At 36.1% G+C, this 22,559-nt stretch overlaps 1 protein-coding gene across 1 annotated transcript; it reads right to left on the reverse strand.

The window, feature by feature from the left end:
* Positions 1-8,240: 8,240 nt before the first annotated feature.
* Positions 8,241-22,075, reverse strand: pmp22b (peripheral myelin protein 22b). The gene is made up of 5 exons (XM_073867134.1): positions 21,915-22,075; positions 21,321-21,416; positions 20,844-20,936; positions 17,518-17,658; positions 8,241-10,315 (listed from the first exon to the last, which is right to left on the reverse strand). Exons 2-5 carry the CDS (start codon positions 21,397-21,399, stop codon positions 10,155-10,157), a joined length of 474 nt encoding a protein of 157 aa, XP_073723235.1. The 5' UTR covers positions 21,400-21,416; positions 21,915-22,075; the 3' UTR covers positions 8,241-10,154.
* Between the last annotated feature and the right edge of the window lie 484 nt (positions 22,076-22,559).

Below are 22,559 nucleotides of genomic sequence, written 5' to 3' on the forward strand. Positions count from 1 at the left end.
ATGTATGCATTTCATGTCCACCAAGCATTATGTCCATTTGGGAGATGCTTTAGTCCTAAACCATTTGCAGTAAATTACTAGGTATGCTAATGCAATGCACTACCACTGAGCTGTACCAAACATCAATGCAGTTCAATTGTGTTTTTGTATTTGAGTATGTGATGATGTGATGATTGTATCAGTGGAGCTGTGATGGATGTGATGAATAAATGATATTGTGGTCAGATTACAGCATTAATCTTTTCTGCTGTGGTTGCTCTCTGCAGTCTGTAGATTAATGTTTATTGGCTTCATTCAGGGCCATTCGAGAACTCATAGTTCTGATAATTAGGTTTAATAATCATGCTTTCATTAACCCTGAACCTTAACCTTATCTTTCTTTCTCTCCTATTTTCCTCTCTCTCTCTCCTTGTGTCTTATTATCGCTCTGTTTCTCTCACATTATCTTGCCATTGACTCCAAGGCTGTCATTTTCCTTATCTAGGCACTCAGTGCTGTTTTTCAAATTAATATAGTTAAATAATTATTTCCACATATGGGCATTTAATGTCATGAATAAATCAGAAGGCTGTCCATGCTTCCACAATCACACACTTTAATGCTATTTAGTAGGCAAAAATCTGTATGTGTAATAAACATTACGTCCGAAGCCTCAGTATGCAAAAACGGTATGACTATCAAGATTCTGTACATTGTAAAAAGTGAAAGTTGGATTAACTTAAAAAATGATTTCAAATATATATATATTTAGGTTGAAAAAGCTTACCTTTTGTATGTGTTACCAATAGGCTTTATGCCCAGCTGCACTAACAACAATAATCAGACACACCTGGATTAATCAGTTTGTCCAATAATGGCAGACAGGAAACAAAGAGCTGGCTGAAGTTCAGGAAGTAGTGCAGCTGGCCTTTTTTCACCTTAAAGTTTTTCATTTAAAGTCAGAAAATTGAATTTGAAAAAAAATGGAAGTGTTACCAATTGAAGTCATTTTAAAAAGTAGATCCAATTTTCACTTTTTACAGTGTACTGCTGCTGAGATTTCTCACCATGCATTGGATTAATTGCATGGCTAACAACATGATCTCACAAAGTTATTTTGTTCATTTATCCGTGTCATTGTCACGGATCTCCGCATTTTTCCGTGTCCGTACCCCAGACTTTTTTCTGTTTCAGTTTCACGTATTTGTTACTCAATAGTTTTTCCTATTTTTAAAAGCATTTTCACGTGGGTTTGGGGTTTGGAATAGGATGTCACTTTAACTATTGGTTTATACTATTTTTTTCCGGATTTTTAAAGGTGACATAGAATGATTGAACGGAGTATTTATCCTTGTTCTGTGATGTGACATGTAGACATTTTTTTTAGGGGGGGGGGGGGTCTGTAATGCCTTAGAAGCTTCCTAAAAACCTCTCTCAGATAGCTCTATTTTTTGGCTGACATTTCTAAAAGAGGAATTTCTACGAGACTGAGATGTTTAGCATGTTTAGCACTTTTTGTATGTTTGTGAATGTGGGTAGACTACCATTATTCAACAAAGACAAGGTAAAATGGTTTTTCATTCTCTGTCCCCTTTAAACAATTGTCGCCTGACGTTAGGGTTAGAGTTGGGTTTGGGTTAGGATGTCATTTTATGTTACAGAAAGTTGTTCTAACCCCAAACCCACGCGAAAAATTGTAAGAAAATAGGAAAAACAATTGAGTAACCAATACGTGAAACTGACACAGAAAAGAAAATCCGTGGTACGGACACGGAAAAATGCGGAGATCCGTGACAATGACACGGATAAATGAGCAAAATATTCTGTGACTATAACACAGACATTCGTGAGATCAGGTTGATGGCTAACTATAATAACCATAAAGCAACTTTATTTTCTGACATAAATATGCATTTCCTGTAAAGCAGCTTTGAAATAAAATGCATTGTAAAAAGTGTTATACAAATAAATTTGAATTGAATTGAATGGACACCTGTATCTAATGATCCACCAAATTAAAAAAGTCAATACGTTAAAATAACAGAAAAACTGTGTCGCTCTTGTCTTCGGCACAAAAAAAATGGCATTTTTAAATGTAATTACCCACCCACATATATTTGAAAAGCTTTATTTGCATTCACGAGTTCGCATTAACATGTAATTAATAGGGAATGACATAAAGCATATTTGACGTCCTGTCCGAGGGGAGATCTCCAAGCCTGGAATTTTAGCCTGAACCCAGAGTACTCCCCCCTCTTTAACTGGGATAGGTAAAAAGGTGAGGTGGAGGAGGGATCCTGCCAAAAACTGTCATGGGACAGAGGTGAGGGACGGCTATTTATAGGCACCTCTTCACATGACCATGCTCCTCCCAAACTTAGTTAAATAAACTTCATTTACATTTGAATGGGGGGACGTGTCCGCTGTTGGTGCTGAAACCACGGCCACTCGTTGGAAAGCCATCTCTCTTAACTTTTAAAAACAGCCACAACCTGAATGGATGCTCGCGTTTGTGTTAGGGGCAGGTCAGTCTCGGTGGCTCCAGTGCGTCATCGAATCACCGTTTTAGCCCCGCCCAAATAAACCTGAACACAGAAATGTGGAAAAACAATTCAGTCCTACACTGTAAAAAAATAAAATTTGTAACAAAACAGTAAGCTGGGGTGCCGTGATAATGCCGTAAAAGAACGGGGACAATAAATTACAGAAATTTTCCGTAATACAACATTTTTTTTCTGTATTTTACATTAACACTGTAAAAAATTCATAAAAAACAGTAAAATTCCGAAAGCTAGGGTGCCGGAAAAACACTGTAAAATACAGGCACAATAAATTACAGAAGGTTTCTGTTTTTTTCTGTAATTTTACATACATAGTTCACAGTCTTTGCAATGTGTTTTAGCAATGCATATGTAACATTTATAAGTGACTTTACACAGACTTTATAGTTTCTTCTATTTATGTAAAGAATATACGTAAGCCATTCACAGGTTTCACTTGTTATGTGTAAAACTGTGACTCTGGCCACATGCATTCAAAAACATTAGTACGAGTCTGGAGCTGCTCTTTCTTCAAAAAATTTGCAAATGCTTTTAAAGTAAAATTTACCATGGGCAGGTTACCAAAACCCAGGGCAGATATAGAGAGAGTCTCTCGTGTGACTACATTAATGCAATTGTAGTCATAATACCCCCCGTTTTGTCTCCGGCAGGCGGTAATTGCATTGGCGAGGCTCCAGCATTATTTGCTCCGTATGGAAGCCCGAGATTCCTATCTCTCCCAGTTCAATGCCTTGAAATCCAAAAGGAGCACTGGAGGTATGTTTTGTCCTTGATTTTGTGGCATCTGCCTAGCAATGTGTGTTTGGGCTGATGTTATTTACACCTCAGAAACCAATCTACATGTATAAGGCTGGAGACTCCCACGATCCCTCACCTTCCAAAAAACATGATGCGCCTTAAAATGTATACTGGTGTCAATGTGAATATGTGTGCATAAATCTTTGAGATTCATTTTGTCTTATACAAATCAAAGCATGATTGCACATTTATTTTTTACATTAAGGCACAACTTTCACACTGTGTGCATAAGCGTCACCGTTACGTTGCAGTGCCGCGAATCAGTTCTTGCACAATGAAACCGTCTGCGAGTCTTGTACTTTAGGCGATTCATCACTGTTTGAGTGTTAAACAGAGGAAATATATTGTCTGTCCCATCACCCCTTTCTAAATGATTTCTATTCAGTGGCGTTATTATGACCAGATCCTCTGTTCTCATGCATTAGCGTGATTGAGTGTGATAGATGGGATTGAATGGGTTTGATTTAGTCTGAGCGCTGTGTAGTTACTTCATCCGGACACCATGATGGACAGACTCCGGTGCAGAGGGCAGATCTGGCTTTGATGACCTTCACCCTGCTTTTGACCTTGAAACCTCTGTGTTGCGGGCCACGCGGGGGCAAATCTGGGGCCTCTGCAGCGAAAGGTCTTTTGTGAATATGAAGAATGAGAGTTTCGCACCAGCAGGCCTAGGAGAGGAGAAAATAAAACAGCAGGTCCATTTTGACCTTAGTGCAATGGTGCCTTAGGGGAAGGCTTGAGTCCAGACGTGTTTTTGGGGCACTGACCTCCGGGCAAAAAGAGATCAGGTTCTAAACTAGCACATGCATCTATGGGGATTTATGAAGCCTCTTGGGGACCGGGGCGATGGTGCGAGGGTCACCTTTGATGGAAGTTGGTGTGTGAGTAAAATGTGATTTTTTTGCATGGGGTCAAGGGACCGCATGTCCAGATTGTTTGTAGGCGTATAAATGTGTTTATGCAATGGAGTGTGTATTTGTTTTATGTGTGTTTGTATTTTTGATTTGATTTTACACTCGACACGCATAAATGGTAAAAATCGGCTTTGGTGAGTAATAACGTTATTCTCTAGATGGCAGGAAACTTTACAATAGTGCATTTAAAACAAATACCTCATCTGGGTGATTTTCGCGAAATTAGAGTTATGAGGTGTCATGAAACATTTTGATTAAAAAAGTAAATGTAAAGTAAGAGTATCAAAATAAGAAGCATACAGTTACAAACATCTCTTCATGTACTATTTTGCACATGATTTCAAATGACATCATACAAACCAATTTTGTAGTTTTTTCCACAGTTAAGGGGAACATTTTCATTACCGCAACGTGTCCATGACTGGATTTGGGTTCTTTGACATGAAAATATTAATAATTAAAAAATCTAAAAAATAAAAGCTTCAGTGCATGTTATACTATAAACATTTACAGTAAAGAAACATGTGGTATTTGGTGATTATTGGTAAATGTAGAGACAATAATAAGGAATATAAATGTCTCCAAGAAAAAAAATTCTCATCCTCCGCAACAATTTTCAATCATTGTTTAAGCCCTCAATGAACTAAGATTTTTTTTAAATAAATAAATAATTGTTGGAAGGGACATAATTGATTGTGACACTCAAGATGGCTACCAGGTAAGCAGTTCTTATTTTTTTCTCTCCAGATAAAAGTTGAAATTTTGTTTGTCATAGTACCTAGACAACTTTTTAGTTCTCATTACCGAAACATGAGTTTGTAAATGCATATATTTAATATAATATAATGTTGCGGTAATGATAATTTTTGATAATGATAATCTAAAAAAAAAATATTTATATAGGAAATATTTTTTAAATCCTCAAAAAAATAATGGTTATGTAAGTTCCTTAATCTTATATGTGCAAAAAATGGCTTCAAGGGCCTTTTAAAAATTCTGATGCTGGACACCTTCTAAATCTGGATTTCGTGAGAATCACCCATCTATGATGCATAAAGTTTAAATATTTTTCTCCAAAACTCCCATGGGGATACGTATTATCCCCTGCAGATTTAGCAATAAATAAATTGGGTGTTACCATATCAGGTGTTGTGAAGTTGAAGTGAATAATATACATATGTATGTATGTTTAAATTTTGTAGGTTCCCTCTCAGATATAACCCAGCTGTGGTAAACTTTCACCACCACCAAACCCCCAGTGTTTTTTATTAACAGGAAACATATTAAAGCTACAAATTTTCCCTAGTCCATAATGCTTTGTGCAAATGATAGCCAGCAGATGGTGGTTTCGGTCTGAAACGAACCCTTCCTCCTTCTTAAAAATACCCCATTTGCATTTCATGAGGTTTAATTGTGTCGCTTGTCGCCGGGTCCATGGTCCAGCGATGCTATGGCTGTCAGAAAGAGCTTCAGAGCCACTGAAGGAGGCTTGATAGATTAATGCGGACCTTCTGTTTGTGCCTCTTCCATTGTGTTCCAGAAATTAAGGAATATTATCTCCCCAAAGACTGCGGGAATGGATAGTGTAGGCGGTAATGACATTGAGGGTATAAAATTAAACGGTTGAGACATGGATGGGGTGTGATGGGGGTGGAGGTGACACGATTGATAATGTCATTATTTTGTAGTCTTTGGAGGACATAAACAAATACGGTGATGACACAAAACAGGCATACATGCTGGTGTGGTATGTTTGACGCCCGGTTTTGGGGATGTGTATGACCTTATACCACTTTAAAAAGTTTGTTTATATTAGTGTTACTGAGATCTTTTTGGGCATTAACATTTTTCATTTCATTACAGTCCGGGTTTCTCACAGTGGTTGCTGTAAATCACAGTGACAGGCTTGAGTTGCACGCGGTTTCGTGGTAACACACATTAATTACCGTCATTATAAAACACATGAGTTAAATTAATTTGTCTGCCTTACACAGACGTTCCCAAGAGGGCTCAACATCAGCTGACATCCTTAAATAGTCATTATGACTGTTTTTATCTATGATTTATGAATAGTGTGTGTGCAAAGACCTATTTTCTGTAAATACCACAAATGCAAATACATAATGTTTTAATAAATGTTATATTTTTACAGAGTAGCCTATATAGATGTAAAGGAGTGGCTTAGTGGGAGGCTTTTGGTTTAAATCTGGGCTGAACCAGATTGTGTTTGCATGTTCTTGTTGTATCAGTGTTTTCCTCTGAATATGTACCCTCACAATGCAAAAAATACGTAGACTATTAGAGTTAATAAAGTGTGCGTGCGTGCGTGCGTGCGTGTGGCTCCCACAGCCCTGGGGAAGCAGGTTTGGATAATGAATGGTATATAAATAGATTACGTTTTAATATGCATGTAATTTTTGTTGTAACTTTCAGTTTAGACTTTGTTTCTGAAATGCGCCAGAATGCTTGGAATAAAATGTCCAGCTAAATGAAGACTAATAATTCCTCTGCTGATGATTTCATGAACGGTGTCATTAGATTAAATGGGCTGTGACGTCTTGGGAAATGGTCTGTGACGATTTTACTCATTCTCTATTTTCTTTAATCTGTTCTTTCGAAACTCCTTAAGTGTCCTTTGTGACGGGGTTATCTGTCACTAAAGTTTAAAACGTTTTACCAATTTGAGTATAAAGTCACAATGTCTGCCACAAGAGGGCGCAGTTGACGCTTAGGTCCAAAACACAGTGGTTCTCAAACTGGGGCCCGCGAGATGGTGCCAGAGGGGCACCATGTTTTATGATATTTTATAAAATACATAAATTTATCATAAATTTAATTAAACCTCAGCAGCATTAGAATTACTATATTTTGTTTAATAAAAATGTATGTTTTATGTTACATAATTTTGGGGTGAAGGCACAAAAGAATATAAACTTTACACAAGGTGGGGGGGACGTCGAAATAGTTTGAGAAGCACTGAGTTTACACAAAACTTCATATATTTACAATACACATTTATTGTTCATATAACTGAGCATTTGGCATGAATAGCCAAATGCTAAGGTTAAGAAAGTGTCCATATTTCACCCAACCCATTTTTACAGTGCACTTTGTCCTTACCATGCTGAAAAAAACTATAAAACCATTACAGAAAATTTGAATGGTTTCCATTAAAATATTAATAGGAACCATTAGCTTTTACTATTAAAACCACTACAATGTAGTGTGTTTTGGGCCATATTCCATTAGAACCAATAAAATTCCCAACAAAACCAATAAAACCAATAGAATTTCTGTGATGATATCTATTGTTTTTTTAGCAGGGTATTAAAATAATTAATGTCCGAAAAATTATTCCAGATGTGTACAAAAAAGTAGTACAAAAAGTAGTAAAAAAGTACAAAACCGTACCTTTTCTGTCACTGACAGGTTCTTTTTGTACCTTTATTGGTATATTACACATTAAAATGTTGTACCTTTTGGGGTACAATATTATACTCTGAGGACCTGTTGTGTACCAAGGACTTATTGAGTAGGCCTACCTGTTAAATGTTATGGGTACAAAACATTTAACTGTGCCTTTACAGGTACAATAGGTAATTTAGATACAGTAATGTACTCAAAAAGGTACAACATTGTATTATATTTTGTATAAGGTACAGAACTAAAGATTAAGGTACCACTTCAGAGACTTAAAAGATAACACTAGATTTTTAACACTAGATGGCAGCGTTTCACCATACTAGCTTCTTTATATTAAGATGCACTGTTAAAAGTCCGCCACTAGGTGGCACCAAATTCTTAAATTCCTCTTTACCAGATTTTACATTAAACATGGACAACTAACAAATTATTGACTATGTAAGAAAAAAGCTGGAACCCTTTTTGGGTCGTGAACCATCAGGTGAGTACCTTCAATTTTTTATACGATTTACTCGTATTAAGGAGTTTAAAGGCAGAGGATAAAATAGGCAGACACATTTCTGGCAAGCATTATGTTTTTTTAATAGTTTTAATGAACACACAAACACAAGCTTGTATAATAGAAGTAAATCAGAGGCACATATTACACAAAACAGTCTTCATCAGAGGTCACACTCCTTCAGACTCCATACACGGTACAGTACGAGTTTCCTTCACAGATATTTTTCGAAGGAGCAAATACAAATATTACAAAGTTTAAATCTGTTTAGTTGTCAAACCAATACAACACTTTTCAAATGTAACTTTAGAGGGTTTTAGTCGTATAATATCAAGTAATGATTGCAGTTTTGCAGTATACTTTCGTTTTAGAACACATGCAACATTTTCCGAGTTCTGGTCCCATGTCGGAATATCCCGGAAAAGGTGGCATAGGGATATTTAAAGGGATTATTAAACACTTCTCAATAAACAAACATACACAAAATATAAATAATTCTGTACTGTCAGAAACAAAATTGATTAAAATTAACCTTTTAGCTTGATGCTGGAACAGTACCTTCATTGTTTAACCCAAAATGGGAACACCTTAAGTTTCCAATTTCTTTTCTGACAGTGTTTATTTAATAATAACACGGGACTGTTGGGGTTATGTTATGATGGTATCATTACCATGTATGTTTTTTCAGCTATGAAAACAGGCACCATTTTCAGTTCATTATAACAAAACAGTTTATTATTTTCAGTGTTGCAGGTGAAGCCGTCTAATGCTATAATAAACCTCTAATACATGGTCCTCATGTCAGGGCCTTTATGTTACAATTTTACATAATTGTTAGATTTTTAATACAGTCACATTGTATACAGTACGTTGTAAATTACTATAAGTTGGAAAATGGAAGCAGAGCATCTCAGGATGGTAGATATTAAAGCAAGTTACATTTCAAGTATTGAAAAAAGGGTACTATACAACTACTTCATTTAAATTTGATATTTTTAATGCTAAAGTCTGCTGTAATATCTCTTCGCCTCAAGATTTAAATGACATAATGCCCTGCAGACGGCTAACAAATGATCAGATTCACCATACGCTTCACATTTGTACTTCTAAAAAGCGACACACAAGCAACTGACTGAATAAATCACTGCCTTTGCTGCTAATACTGCTCTTAAAATCAGTTCAATCCTCTCCAATCCTCTTCTACCAAAACTAAACTAATAACCAAATGTGTTATGCAAAACATGTTTGTTTTATTATAAAATGAAAGTTTTTGGTAAGTACTGTATATACAGCATCAAATAGGAACAAGCACAGTATATCTAATCTATTCATTTTTGACTTTCAGTCATGTTATCTTCTAAATCAAGGCTAAATGGCTATTAGTTAAAGGAATGGTAAATACATAGCACCATTTTTGTTGGAAAACAATAAAAAAACGAAACAAAAAGCGATGAAATTATTTGGGAGAAAAACAGCTTTTCTAAACAAGGTTATAATGTTAATTCATTCTTTACTTATGAATTTTCAGCTTCATTGAAAACACGTCCTTTCGCTTTCCTTAAAACTGAATACATGCGCTTTGGTTAAAATACCTCAGAAACTTTGTTTATATATGTATTTTGGCCGTTTAAGGAAAGAAAATGACACAAACACACACATAACTAACTAATAATGCACGTTTCTCGGACAAACACTCGGTCGAGGCACTTAATTAGCTAAAAGAAAAGCTCTTCGGAGGTTCATTGTCAAACAAGCAAACACAAAATACTATTTACATACATGTAAAAAGTGTTATAAATAGGTTTTAAACCATAGATACTATATACATCCTTAGATGATGACAGTATTGAACATGTCTTTGTGGGGTGGCAGTGGTGTAGATTTTGACTGACGCCCCAGATGAAGATACTGAAGATTTCATTTGCGATACTTTGGCTTCAAAGCTGTATTTCCTGGCGGCGGCCACCGGGGGACGCCACCTCACTCTCGTTTTCTCAAAATGACGTAGATTAAACCGCTTATGAATGCCAGAGGGAAGGCCACCCAGGCCAGGATATAGGAAAAGCCGTAAGACAATGATGAATGGACCCACTCGATGTTCATAACCGTATAAATGATAGCTCCACACATGACGAAAAGACCTGGAAGAGCAGAGAGACAAGATCATTAGCTGTCGAGAATTTAGATGCAAGCTTTATTTGATCATATATTATGTTTTCTACCTAAAATCATCCTACATAATGTAAAGAACATTCTGTGAAAATATAATCTTTGATATCTTTAATATTCACTGGACATGATTTTTTTTTCAAAATGATTTTCTTAGTTTTTTTGTCTTGTGTTCAGTAAAAATATCTAAAAATTCTTAAATTAAGATGCTTTTTCTTGATGAGCAAATGACCCAAGAAAATAAGTCTAGTTTTTAGATTAAAAATATCAAATGTAAGTTTTTTTGTGCATAAAACAAGCAAAAAAAAAAAAATAATCTGTCAATAGGGTAAGCAATTTTTTCTTGACTTTTTCTTGAATTTAGTGTTCAAGAAAAATGTTCAAGATTTTTTTTTTGCTTACCCCAATAGCAAATGTTATTTACTTATTTATTTTTTGCTTGTTTTATGCACAAAATCACTTATATTTGATATTTTTGGTCTAAAAACTAGACTTATTTCTTGGGTCGCCTTGCTCATCAAGAAAAAGCATCTCAATTTAAGAATTTTTAGTTATTTTTACTGAAGACAAAAATACTAGCTCCTAAAGCTCCTAAAAACCAGGAATTAAGAGTTTGGTACTTTACCACACTTGCTTTTTTTAAAGATTAGTTGGATCAGATGAAGGAAAAGCAACAAATGAAAACTCAGTATAGATAGGAACTCCTTTATTTATTTATTTTTTATAAATAGTGCCAACTGGTAAAGATGTTAAAGATTTTGCAAAGCTGTAATTCGCAAAGGGTGACTTGAAAAAATCGAATAGTTTGTGTAATTTTATACATCACTTTTATTTTAAACTAATAGTAATAATAAGTAGGTGTGTCCACAATTGTGTTACTTACTTTTAATACATTTAATAAAATATTTAGATTTGCCTTGCAGATAGGTAAATGCATTTCTAAAGATTACCAATTTAACTTAAAAGTGACATATTTATCAGTATGTGTCATCTGGGGATTGAACCTATGACATCTGCATTGCATTTCAAACACAAGCTCTACCAATTGAACTACAGGAACTATTTATTTACATACGTACAGCCAGGCACTTTATTTTTGTTAAAGATGTAACGATTACCACACTAAAAATGTCCAACAATTTAAGCAATAACGTGACACAAACACTTTCATTCATGTGTGTCCCATGTGTTTGTTATGAAAGTTCTTCACTGACTGAATTTAAATCCAAAAAAACATTCAGATTTAGGGATCTGATGAGTTTAAAGCTCCTTTCTAATCTGTTTCTTTGCGATTGCTGTGAGCACAGGTGTCATGCAGTTTATTCCTGGGTCATAAAGTACACCCGATTTCTACCGATAACCGATAACTCTTTAGATTTGGGGGCCGATAACCGATATCTATAGGCCGATAAATATTCATATTATTTTCACAATGAAAAACTCGCAGACGGCGGACATCTTGTCTTTGCGCTAGACTAGCATACTCTTCTTAAGCCCGCAACACGTGTCATCTTCGTGCTATGTCACAGAAAGCACCAATCAAAACTCCACATGGCCAGCAATGAGCAAGTGAAGTGGTTCAACAAACCAAAATAATCCATCATTTATCGGCTTTCATTTATCGGCCTAATTTTGCTATCAGACGATAACCGATAATATTAAAAATAAGCAGTTATCGGCCGATAATGAAATGTCGGACGATATATCGTGCATCCCTAATATTTATGCGAAACAAAAATGCACTTACATGTGAAATCAATTTTACATTTGTTTTGCATCAATACTTTTTTACATTTCTAAAAATTCTAGATTTTTCTAGAAAATGTTCACAAAATATTAATAAATAAATAATATAATATTGATAATCGTAGTGATTTTGGTCACTATAACCGCAATGTAAAATGTTTATACCATTTCATCTCTAATGAAATAATGTATACGTTTCTTGATAGTAACAGTTGTATGCATGTAAACAAATTTCAGGCATCATTCTCCATTACAACACACATTATCGAAGGCTACAGTAAATATATCTCTTGACCATCAGTGAGTTTAAAAGTCCCTTATCTAATGCTGCTTTTGACCTAGTCCGTATTATTTCTGTGTGAGAGGGCAGAAACATGACAAGGCACTTTCAAAAGCCTCTTTTCGGTCAGGCGGACCGCAGGCCACCCCCTGAGTGCCAGTCTTGACATTTCATCTTGTGACGGTGACCGTGTGTCCAGTGCCAAACTAGTGGGCACCTGTGACTGTCTGGCTTTGTGCTGTTACACCCTCAGCTTTCATTTGACATTTAACTTTCAATTAGACCGTCCGTCCTCTATTGATGCGTTTTATTGAACTCTAAAAGCCCTCGATATCTGCTGAAAGATCAAGTCTTCACGGTGCCCACAAAACTATGATGCTCATACAATAAAAATCTATAGCACATTTTGAGTCCCTATATTTTATTGAGAGGAGTACCTAACTTAACTCAAGCTGATTGAGCCATCTCTACTATTTGTGTAAGATATGTTTTGCCAAAAAAATCCACTAGATATCAATGTATCAATCAACAACACTTGTCACAACACATCTTGTTATGTGGATTTTAGAAATAAAAAAATCACTTCTGTTATATGAACTGTTCTTGTTGAAATTTTGCAAGTAAAGCATATTTTTTTGACATATTATACTGTTTGAGCCCTAACTTTACAAAATTATGTTACTTGGTGCAATGAAAAAACTTTCATATGTTTTGAATAATTTTTCAAAAACATGCTCAACCAAACGGTTGATTTGTCACTTAATGGTAAAATTAGAAACGCTAGGGTAATGTTTTCAGATCATCCATTTCTGCCGTCAGAGTGTACTATTTGCTATGAAATATACATTTCTGATCATTCACAGCTATGAATATGACACAGCTATTGTTATTTCTTATTTAATATATTGAGATCATTTCTTAAGTATGTATTTTTGCCACTTCTGGATATTTTTTTGAAATAACTATAATGAATTCAAATAATTAATGTATGGAAATCATAATTACTCATTAATTAATCAATAATTACTTCTTAAATGATGTTTTAAATTGTTTGAAGGATTGTTTGCAATGTTGGCTTACTCTACACAGCATTGCTGGTTTACAAAGAAATGTTAAAGGGGCCATGTCAGAAGACTTTTTTAAGATGTCAAATAAATCTTTGGTGTCCCCAGAGCACATATGTGATGTTTTAGCTCAAAATATCATATAAATAATTTATTATATCATGTTAAAATTGCCACTTTGCAGGTGTGAGCAAAAATGTGCAGTTTTGGGTGTGTCCTTTAAAATGCAAATGAGCGGATGAAATGCAAACACCGATCACAATGATGGTGGTTTGTTGAAATTGAAACTTAGTTGTGGTGTGAATTATTTTCTCTGTCTCTCCCTCTCTGGATTAAAACACTGGAAATGGCAGTGCTGTGGTTGGAAAGTGCAAATTAAGGGGTGGTATTATTATAATAAGGGCTCCTTCTGACATCACAAGGGAAGCCAAATTTCAATTACCTATTTTTTCACATGCTTACAGAGAATGGTTTACCAAAACTAAGTTACTGGGTTGATCTTTCTCACATTTGCTAGGTTGATAGAAGCACTGGGCACCCAATCATAGCACTTAAACATGGAAAATCTCAGATTTTCATGCCATGACCCCTTTAATTTATCTAAAAAAAAGACAAAAAAATTATTTTGCACTACCAAACTTGACAGTGTGTTTCTTAAATCATAAAAAACTAATATGCCATTGTATTACTATCTTTGGCATTCTTTTATTTTAGGTTTTAAATGCAGAAAGTCCTTATTTTTTGTTAATTTTGGTCATTTTTATTGCAAAAAACATGAAAACATGTCATGTCCTGTGTTAAAATGAAAACCTGAAATATTTTAATATGTTATACTTCAATAAATAAAGAAGATTAAATATACAAAACCATTTTATTTGGATTATGTTTGTAAAAAATTAGTATTATAGTTCATATTTTCTAATTTCCATAGTATGTGTTTGAATTCCTTTAAGTGACATATCAACCGTTTGGTAGAGGCCGATTTTTAAAAAATTATGGGATGTGTTGAAAAAAAATACATTGATTGTGTTTAGTGGTGACATAAGGAGATAAGAAATGCAAACAAAACATTTTTCAAATGCCTTTTTCTTGGTGTGGCAGTTAAAGGGTTAATGGTCCATCCTGAAAATTTTATTTGTTTTGACAAAGCAACGTTTTTACGTTTCCAGTTACAGTAAATGACTGTTAAGCTCATATTTCTGCATTTAATCTCTTAACACATACTATTTTTGCAAAATAGAGGAAAGACGTTGCTCATCTTGGTTACAGTGTCTATTTATAACTGCATGGTGCGTCATTTAATCTCAAAATTGTAACTAAATTATCTCCAGGAAGTCTGTCTGTGATCGAGGCTGAATGGATTAAAGGGTTTTCTCACTGTCTCTTGTTAAATGAGAGTTGACGGCACTTATAAACCAACAACAACAAATGCCAGAGGTTTATTTATCTGCCACAATAAAGGCTAATGCATCACCATAGAAACAGAAAAGTTCAGTAAACTGTTAGAAAAACTGGTTAAAATATGTCCCCATCTATCACGGGGGCAGTATCCTGCCATTAGGTGCATAGATATACATTTGATACCAATTTGTACCTTTGAGATACTAATAGGTACATTTCAGGTACTAATATGCATTTATTGGTACTAGGGGTGGCACGGTTCATGAAAAAAATCCGAACCGTTCGGTTCGCTTGTCTCGGTTCGGAGCGCGTGTGTGTCGTACGGTTCAACGGTTCATGGCATGCGCAATGTATGTAGCCTCGTGCCCTGTATGTGACCTCAGATAGCGTGTTCCCCTTTCGCGAATAGCGCGAAAGAAGAGGTGACTGGTGTGGAGAGTGAGTGCTGCCGGTCATGTTACGTGTAGAATGGCAAGAGGGAGAGAAAAAGAAGTCTGCCCGCAGTTGGAGGATGCGCCAGCGTCGTATAAGTTTGGTGTGTGGAAACATTTTTTATTTCATGTTACCTATGATGACAGCGGAAATAAAACAATAGATACAGCCACATGCGACAGCCTTCTCTCCGACCATTTATCTAATCTGAGGTAATGAACACTGTTTTACGTCTTTTCGTATTCAGCGCTATTTTTAGCCTTTCGTTGATACAACGAAAGCGGCTGATTTCCGCGTAGTTTCATTTTGCTAGCGTGTGAAAGTCGCGCGATCTTATTTCATAAACTGCCCCTTAAAGTAATCAGGACAGAAATGGTCAAAAGTGGACAAAAGAGACGGATTTAAATATTTCAGGTGTAAACGTTATGTTTCTCTCTCGTTCACATATTCTCTCTGCAGTATTTAAGCAGCCTCTCAGTGATAAATCTTAGAGCTACACTGAAGTAGGCATTTTGATAAATGCAAGTTATCTTTGTGTGCTAAAAATGCACACAAAGTTCATGTAGATGGCAATACACATTCTCTTTTTTGCCAAATAAATGAAAAGCATGTTGAAATCATCAATGTCTTCCCTCTCGCTGTGTCAAAATCTCGCCTGGCTTTCCTCAGGGATGTTCCCAATAATGAGCTTAAAGTCAAATTCAGTTTGTGCATGATTACATGATCTAACTTTTTTTAATACTGTATCCTAAATTATGGATAATTCATACATTAATAAGATAATAAATTTCTGGAGTGTTAAAAAAAATAACAACAACAACCGTACTGAACCGAGAACCGTGACCATAGGACCGTGATACGAACCGAACCGAGGGTTTTGTGAACCGTGCCACCCCTAATTGGTACCAATAAATGCCTCTGAGGATTCTAATACTAAATACTTTTTGAAAGGGTACAGCCCCAGTGACAGCTTAGGTACATATTTTGACTATGTGTCTGACAGTGTAAATATCTAATAGACCCTTGTTTGAATGTTTTATTAATTAATGGTAATTGATTTTAGATAACCCGAGTCATGTTTAAAGAATTTATGGTTTGGAATTTTTTATTTATATACGTTACAGAAATCAAAATGAAACAAAGTAATTTAAATGTAGTTTTTGTTTAATTTTATATGTGGCTTTTAGTTTTACTTTCTACAGGATATTTTATTTCAGTATTCTTTAAAGGGGTCACATGACTTTGCTAAAAATAACATTATTTTGTGTATTTGATGTAATGCAATGTATTTTCGCAGTTTAAAGTTAAAAAAACACATACCGTACATTAATGTTGCTTCTCTATGCCCCGCCTTTTAAAACGCGTTGATTTTTACAAAGCTTATCGTTCTGAAAGGTGCGGTGTGCTGTGGCCAACAGTCCAGTGCGTTGTGATTGGCCGAATACCTCAAGCGTGTAACAGAAATGCTACGCCCCTTACCACATTTGAAATATCAACTCCAAAAGCACAGAAAATCTCTTTGGGTTTGAGACTTTAATCGTTGTGACTTTATTGATCTTCTATATGCACAAACAGCTTTTAACACTCCAAAGACAAAGAAAAACATGAAATTGCATTATTTGACCCCTTTACTGTTGGTTCACACCAGATGCAAGTTCAACGATTTGCGCGAGTAGATTACATACAAAGTCAATGCAAAAACGTGATCAGACGCGTCCTCGCACATGCTATTCGCCTCAAACGTGTATTCGCGCAAGTTGAAATTATTCAACTCAAGCGAAAAATTTGCATGACACAAAGTTAAATCCCGTGAGTAATCTAGAGCGAGCAATGTGATGCTACGCGTCTGGTATGTACGTAGCATTCGGGTGCCAATGTTAACGTGTTTACATTAATTTGGCCTATGCATTACATAATTATAACATTTCTCAATATTTCTAGCTATTTTTTGTTTAATGATAGATTGTAAGATTTATGATATCTTTATATGTATATTATAATTTCTGTTATAATTAGCATACAAATATATTGTGTATTTAAAGCTAAAGGATTTTTTATTGTATTACTATGGTTACCTTATTAGCGTTTTAGTGCCATTATGTATTAACTGTATAAGAATGTATTTGTAATGTAAATAATGTTTAATTTCTAATTTGAGCACTGAGCATGTCAGCATTTTAAGTCAACATCATTACTATTTGCAAATAACCTAACTGATCACGTAGCTTCATATAAGCATCCCGATACTCACTAGCTAAGATCTGAAAAGCTCCAGTGAGGAAGAAGCGTCCGCCCTTCTGAAGCGTGAAAAGCTGGCAGAAAAACAGGAAGAGAGAGAGGATACTGAAGATGATGGACAGGATCATGAGGGCTTGGACCGCCTGAATCCATACTGGAATAAAGAGACAGAAAACAACACACATTAGTGCACTTACTTGTTCCTGAAACCACTTAAGGGAGTTTAAAGTAAACAACAATGTAGTGCAATGCGTAATGTCTTATAGTATACAACCAATCCGCTCTATCATATACAACTTCTGACTGCACCTGGGCACATAACTTCGAAATCTATTATTGATGTCAGCCAAAACTGAACAAAGTATATCACTTTTGCATTTCAAAGTTTAATAGTAGTTTTATGGATTACAAGTCACAGGAGAATCCACAGGCTATTAGCCTGCCAGGAACTCTTAATGCGTTGTGCAATAACATAATGAGGATTCAGTTCCTAAAAGCTCTTAGCAGGGTACCTGATATTGATTTTCTCTTGTTGTCCCAAGACCAAAACAAAGCTGAGTATGGGAGTTCCATTAACTCGATGCTACCTGCATCTGATGGCTTACTGATTTACAGCCATTTAAACCTTTTACATGCGTGAACAGACAAAAACCTGTTTGCATGTCCTCCTGAAAGCATTTCACTTGATTCATTGGACAAAAATTATACTTTTTTTAGTGCTGAGGGACTGTTTTGTAGGAGTTCGGGACGGATGAGGAAAGGCGTGTCAGATGGGCAGATGTTTAATGTGTAGGGTGCATTGTGCATGTCTCATATGTCATCTGTATACCATATAGCGTAATTGACAACACACTGCTGTCAAATAATTCGATTTTAGCATTAATCTACAATAGAGAATGAGGCATTTTTTGCTGTTTGTCCAAAACACGAGACCGTTTTGCTGTGATTATGCTAAGCTGGCCTTATAGTCTCTCCCTCTTCAATGTCCCCATACAGAAACAAGTGGAATGCATGGATCGTCCAGCGTGTCTATTTCTTATTCGAGTGTCATACCACAGCATCAGGTTTCTACCTCTCTCTCTCTCTTTCATCTCATGTTCAGCTGTGTCTGCCGCTCTCCTTATAGCCACTAAAACTATCAAACCACTCCAGCAGAATCTGGTGGTCTACTCTGGACAACAAAACCAAAGCCTTGATTTCAGCAAAACTTTACGTATGAATAATCAGACACCAGAATCAGAATCAGGTGTCTCTTTACCTGGTAAATTGGTGGAGCATTGCATTAGCAGCGCAAAGGTCGTGGGTTTGAATCCCAGATAACACACATACAGATTAGGTTTGAATGCACTGCAAGTGGCTTTGGATAAAAGCAACGCCAAATGCAAACCGTCAAGCAGAATCAGACCTATAGGATATTTTTTTGAGATGTGCATTAGCTTGTACAAACATACAATATAGGACATAGGGACCAACTCTGAAATCATCAGAATCCTCTAAGCTGAATGAACATGGCTGGCAAATAAAGACTTCATGTGCAGTTTGATATGGAAACATTGACAATATATTGTAATTATTCCTAACAAGGATCTCATTACTAGTCAAACTGTAAAACTCAGATATATGCCCTAAAAGGGCAACAAAAACTCTTATAAAAGTTTTGCGCTTGTATACCTCTCAGAATGGAAACAGTGCTGGATGGCATCCGAACACCAGACTATTCTAGCATGCAGCCCTAAATACGACGTTTCACCGCTATCTGTGGCCTGCCACACCCACAGTACAAATGATACGAGTAGTTCTTATCTCTCAACAATGAAGTAAAAACACAAACAAAGCCCCATTTATTCAGGTCACAAAATCTATCAACCTAAAAATACACTCTCGATTAATCTATCCACACATGATGTAAACAAACTGTCTTTTCCTTCCTTTACTCTTACCCAGGAAATTTGTAGTTTCCGAATATGAGGCGTGGCTATATAAGCTTGGCAACACGCTGTGTATTTGTGTCTGCGGTCACACGTCCTACGCAAGGCAGGGTGATATCAAAAACCGTGGTATATTTCAGGGTGGTTTCGTTTTAGTGGTCTGGGTGTGAAGTCCTGAGGTTCATTCATGAGCTTTCTGATCTGAATGAAGAACATCATGTATGCTTTAGCTGCCAGCACATGCTTAATCATTTCTGGTGTAAAATATATCACTTGGTGATATGAACGGACATCATCGATAACTTTTTATACCAATTGTGATAACCGAGAGCCTTTAATGTAGACTGCAGTGTGGTTTCGCATCTTAGTTAGAAAAAGCACTCGAGATTCTTTGAAAATGTCAAAAATTTCATTCACTTAACAGGCAAATCTCTAGATTTTTTTATCCCTCTTTACAGGTTCAATGTCTGTCAAAAATGCACTATGCAACAACTGGAAACGTGTCAAGAGAAAGCACCCTTTTGTCCAGCACTGCAACAGAGAGTCCAAGCAAGCACACGGGATCAGGACAGAAAAGCCCTCTGTGCCCACCCTCACACCACGCCCTAAACAAACACGGCACATCATAGCTGCTACGCCAACGGATTGAGAAATAACACGGCAGAGCATTCTGGTCCTGCCTAATTTCCAAACTGCACAGAGAGGCGGTTCTTGCTCTAAAACTATGACATCATCCCCCCTTCACGAATATTATGGTGCATTATAGAGAAGCGTCATTTTTATATAACTATACATTTTTATAGCATGCACCACACGGCAAACAACTCAAAAACACCAACAAAACTACTTTGCATTGTACACTGAGAAGTACCTTTTCCACATCTGTTAAACTGGCTGCATTTTTGTTTTGTTTAACAATAGTGTCACTGGCATGGTGACTCATGGGTGTGACTCAAATCACACAGTGTTCGGCTCAACGTGATCTGATGCTAGACCGTCACATGCACAGATCGCTCTACATCTGAGCTGCTTCGAATGCTCGCCCTTTGCCCCACCCTATATATGTTCTCAAGCCCAGCACTCTCCACTCCCAAACAAGGGGCCAGAGTTTGGCCCCGGCAGCCAGACTATTTATACAGTCCGTATGAGCTGATGTTGAAGAGGGATCTGTTGTGGGTTGAAACCGCACATGTGCATTCTCAACCCTAGATGGCAGTATAGAGGTGTGAGGCACACCCACTAGAAAGTGTAATAAACAGGCAAAGGGGCTTTGACAGCTATGCTAAGGCCCTCTGTGATGTGTAACATACCAGGGGTACCGTTTTAACCCTTTACAGAATGGCAACCCATTAAAAAATCTGTTTAAACTTTTAACTTCACTTAAAAAATATGAAGTGTGGTCCTACTGTACCTCCAGAATCTGCAGCGTTACAATTAGTCACTTGCTCTATTGTGGTGCAGTTTATCCAGAGATCAGAGCTGCTGGCTGGGTTGACAACCCATGCGCTGTTAGAGAAGACATAACATTATTTCAAAGAAAATAGATAAAACACATCCTATTATTATTATTATTATTATTATTATTATTATTATTATTATTATTATTATTATTATTATTATTATTTTGCAGTGTCTTTCAGTGTGGTTCAAGTCTTAAATACATGTAAAAATTTATTTAAATTAATTTAAATACAGTTTGAATAGATGACAGATAAATGGATTCATAGATAGATAGATAGATAGATAGGTAGATAGATAGATAGATAGATAGATAAATAGATAGATAGATAGATAGATAGATAGATAGATAGATAGATAGATAGATAGATAGATAGATAGATAGATAGATAGATAGATAGATAGATAGATAGATAGATAGATGTACTTACGCTGACTATAGTGGACACGAAGAGCAGGACGAGCGCTGCAATGTGCAGGAAGACGATTCCCACTAACAGGAGCAACATGATGTTTCCTCACGGTTCTGTATAAACATAGAAAGTCTATTAATGACACAGTACATCTATTTAAAAACAGCCTATAGCCATTTAAAAATATGCAATGTTATTTATAATGCATCCAAACATTTTATTAGGACAAACTGTTTCAGCCTTTACGACATAATAGATGTATATGTCTTTAATTTTCAAACTTTTCTGAAGTCTAGCACTGAACTATGCAATTGCTCCACTAAGATTTCAAGTAAATCACTGACTTGTATTATATATATACACCAGCCCATCTATACAGTACACCTTTAACCCACCATCACTTCTGGCGCAGAAGCAAACCAGAGTCCTTAAGAGACACTACAACAACAGACCTGCGCATGTCTCTACAAAGTTATATAACACAACTGTATGAATAAACAAAGCAAGGCGCATTCATTATCCAAAAAATAGTAACGAATGTCCTTCTGAGCCACTCTCTTGAAATACTCGCAGACACTTTTGTAAATCTGTAAACAGCAGCACCAACTTACTGAGATGAAAGTGAAAGTAAATCCACAAAAACTGATGGAAACGCCGAAATACGTGCCAAAGTTACCGCGTAATTTCCAAAGTCGTAGATCCCGAGACTAGTTGAATAACGCGTGTGCGGCAGCAGTTTTAAAGAGTCTAATATTGAAAACGCAACGCCCATTTTGATGCGTCCGTACGCGTCAGGGCGCGCCCCTCTGACAGCGCTTCCCAATATATCCAGAGCGCGCGGTGCGTAATAGTGGAGGAAAACCACAAGGAACTTAGTCATACACAAACCTTACTAGAGCTGTTTTTAGGTTGTCATGGATACCGCCAATGGTTTTATTTTTGTACACTTTATATAGATCTATGTGAACTTCATATGACTTTTGTTGGTGTTCCCTGCTGAAACAAAAATATACAAATACAATTATAAACCATAAGCTTTTTAACAATACAATTAAAATAACTTTGTTTTGTGTTTTAGATCTCATAGATGTGTAGAGACCTATAGATCATGATAATTTCCAATAAAACCAATTCCTATTATAACTAATAAACCCATTAGAGTTTCCCTAATGGTGTTTGCTGTTTATTTCAGCAGGGTATGCAAATGTAGTCAGGTTGATTCAGTCAAATTAAATATTTTTGACTTTAAATCGTTG

Source organism: Misgurnus anguillicaudatus, chromosome 4 (assembly GCF_027580225.2).
Source record: "Misgurnus anguillicaudatus chromosome 4, ASM2758022v2, whole genome shotgun sequence".
Classification (NCBI taxonomy): domain Eukaryota; kingdom Metazoa; phylum Chordata; class Actinopteri; order Cypriniformes; family Cobitidae; genus Misgurnus; species Misgurnus anguillicaudatus.

Excerpts from the sequence above, each read along its gene's own strand:
- pmp22b (XM_073867134.1), bottom strand. The coding sequence starts at position 21,399 with ATGTTGCTCCTGTTAGTGGGAATCGTCTTCCTGCACATTGCAGCGCTC. Across the intron at positions 17,659-20,843 it reads TAACGCTGCAGATTCTGGAG|TATGGATTCAGGCGGTCCAA; the intron begins GTACAGTAGGAC and ends TCTTTATTCCAG. Across the intron at positions 10,316-17,517 it reads AGCTTTTCAGATCTTAGCTA|GTCTTTTCGTCATGTGTGGA; the intron begins GTGAGTATCGGG and ends CTGCTCTTCCAG.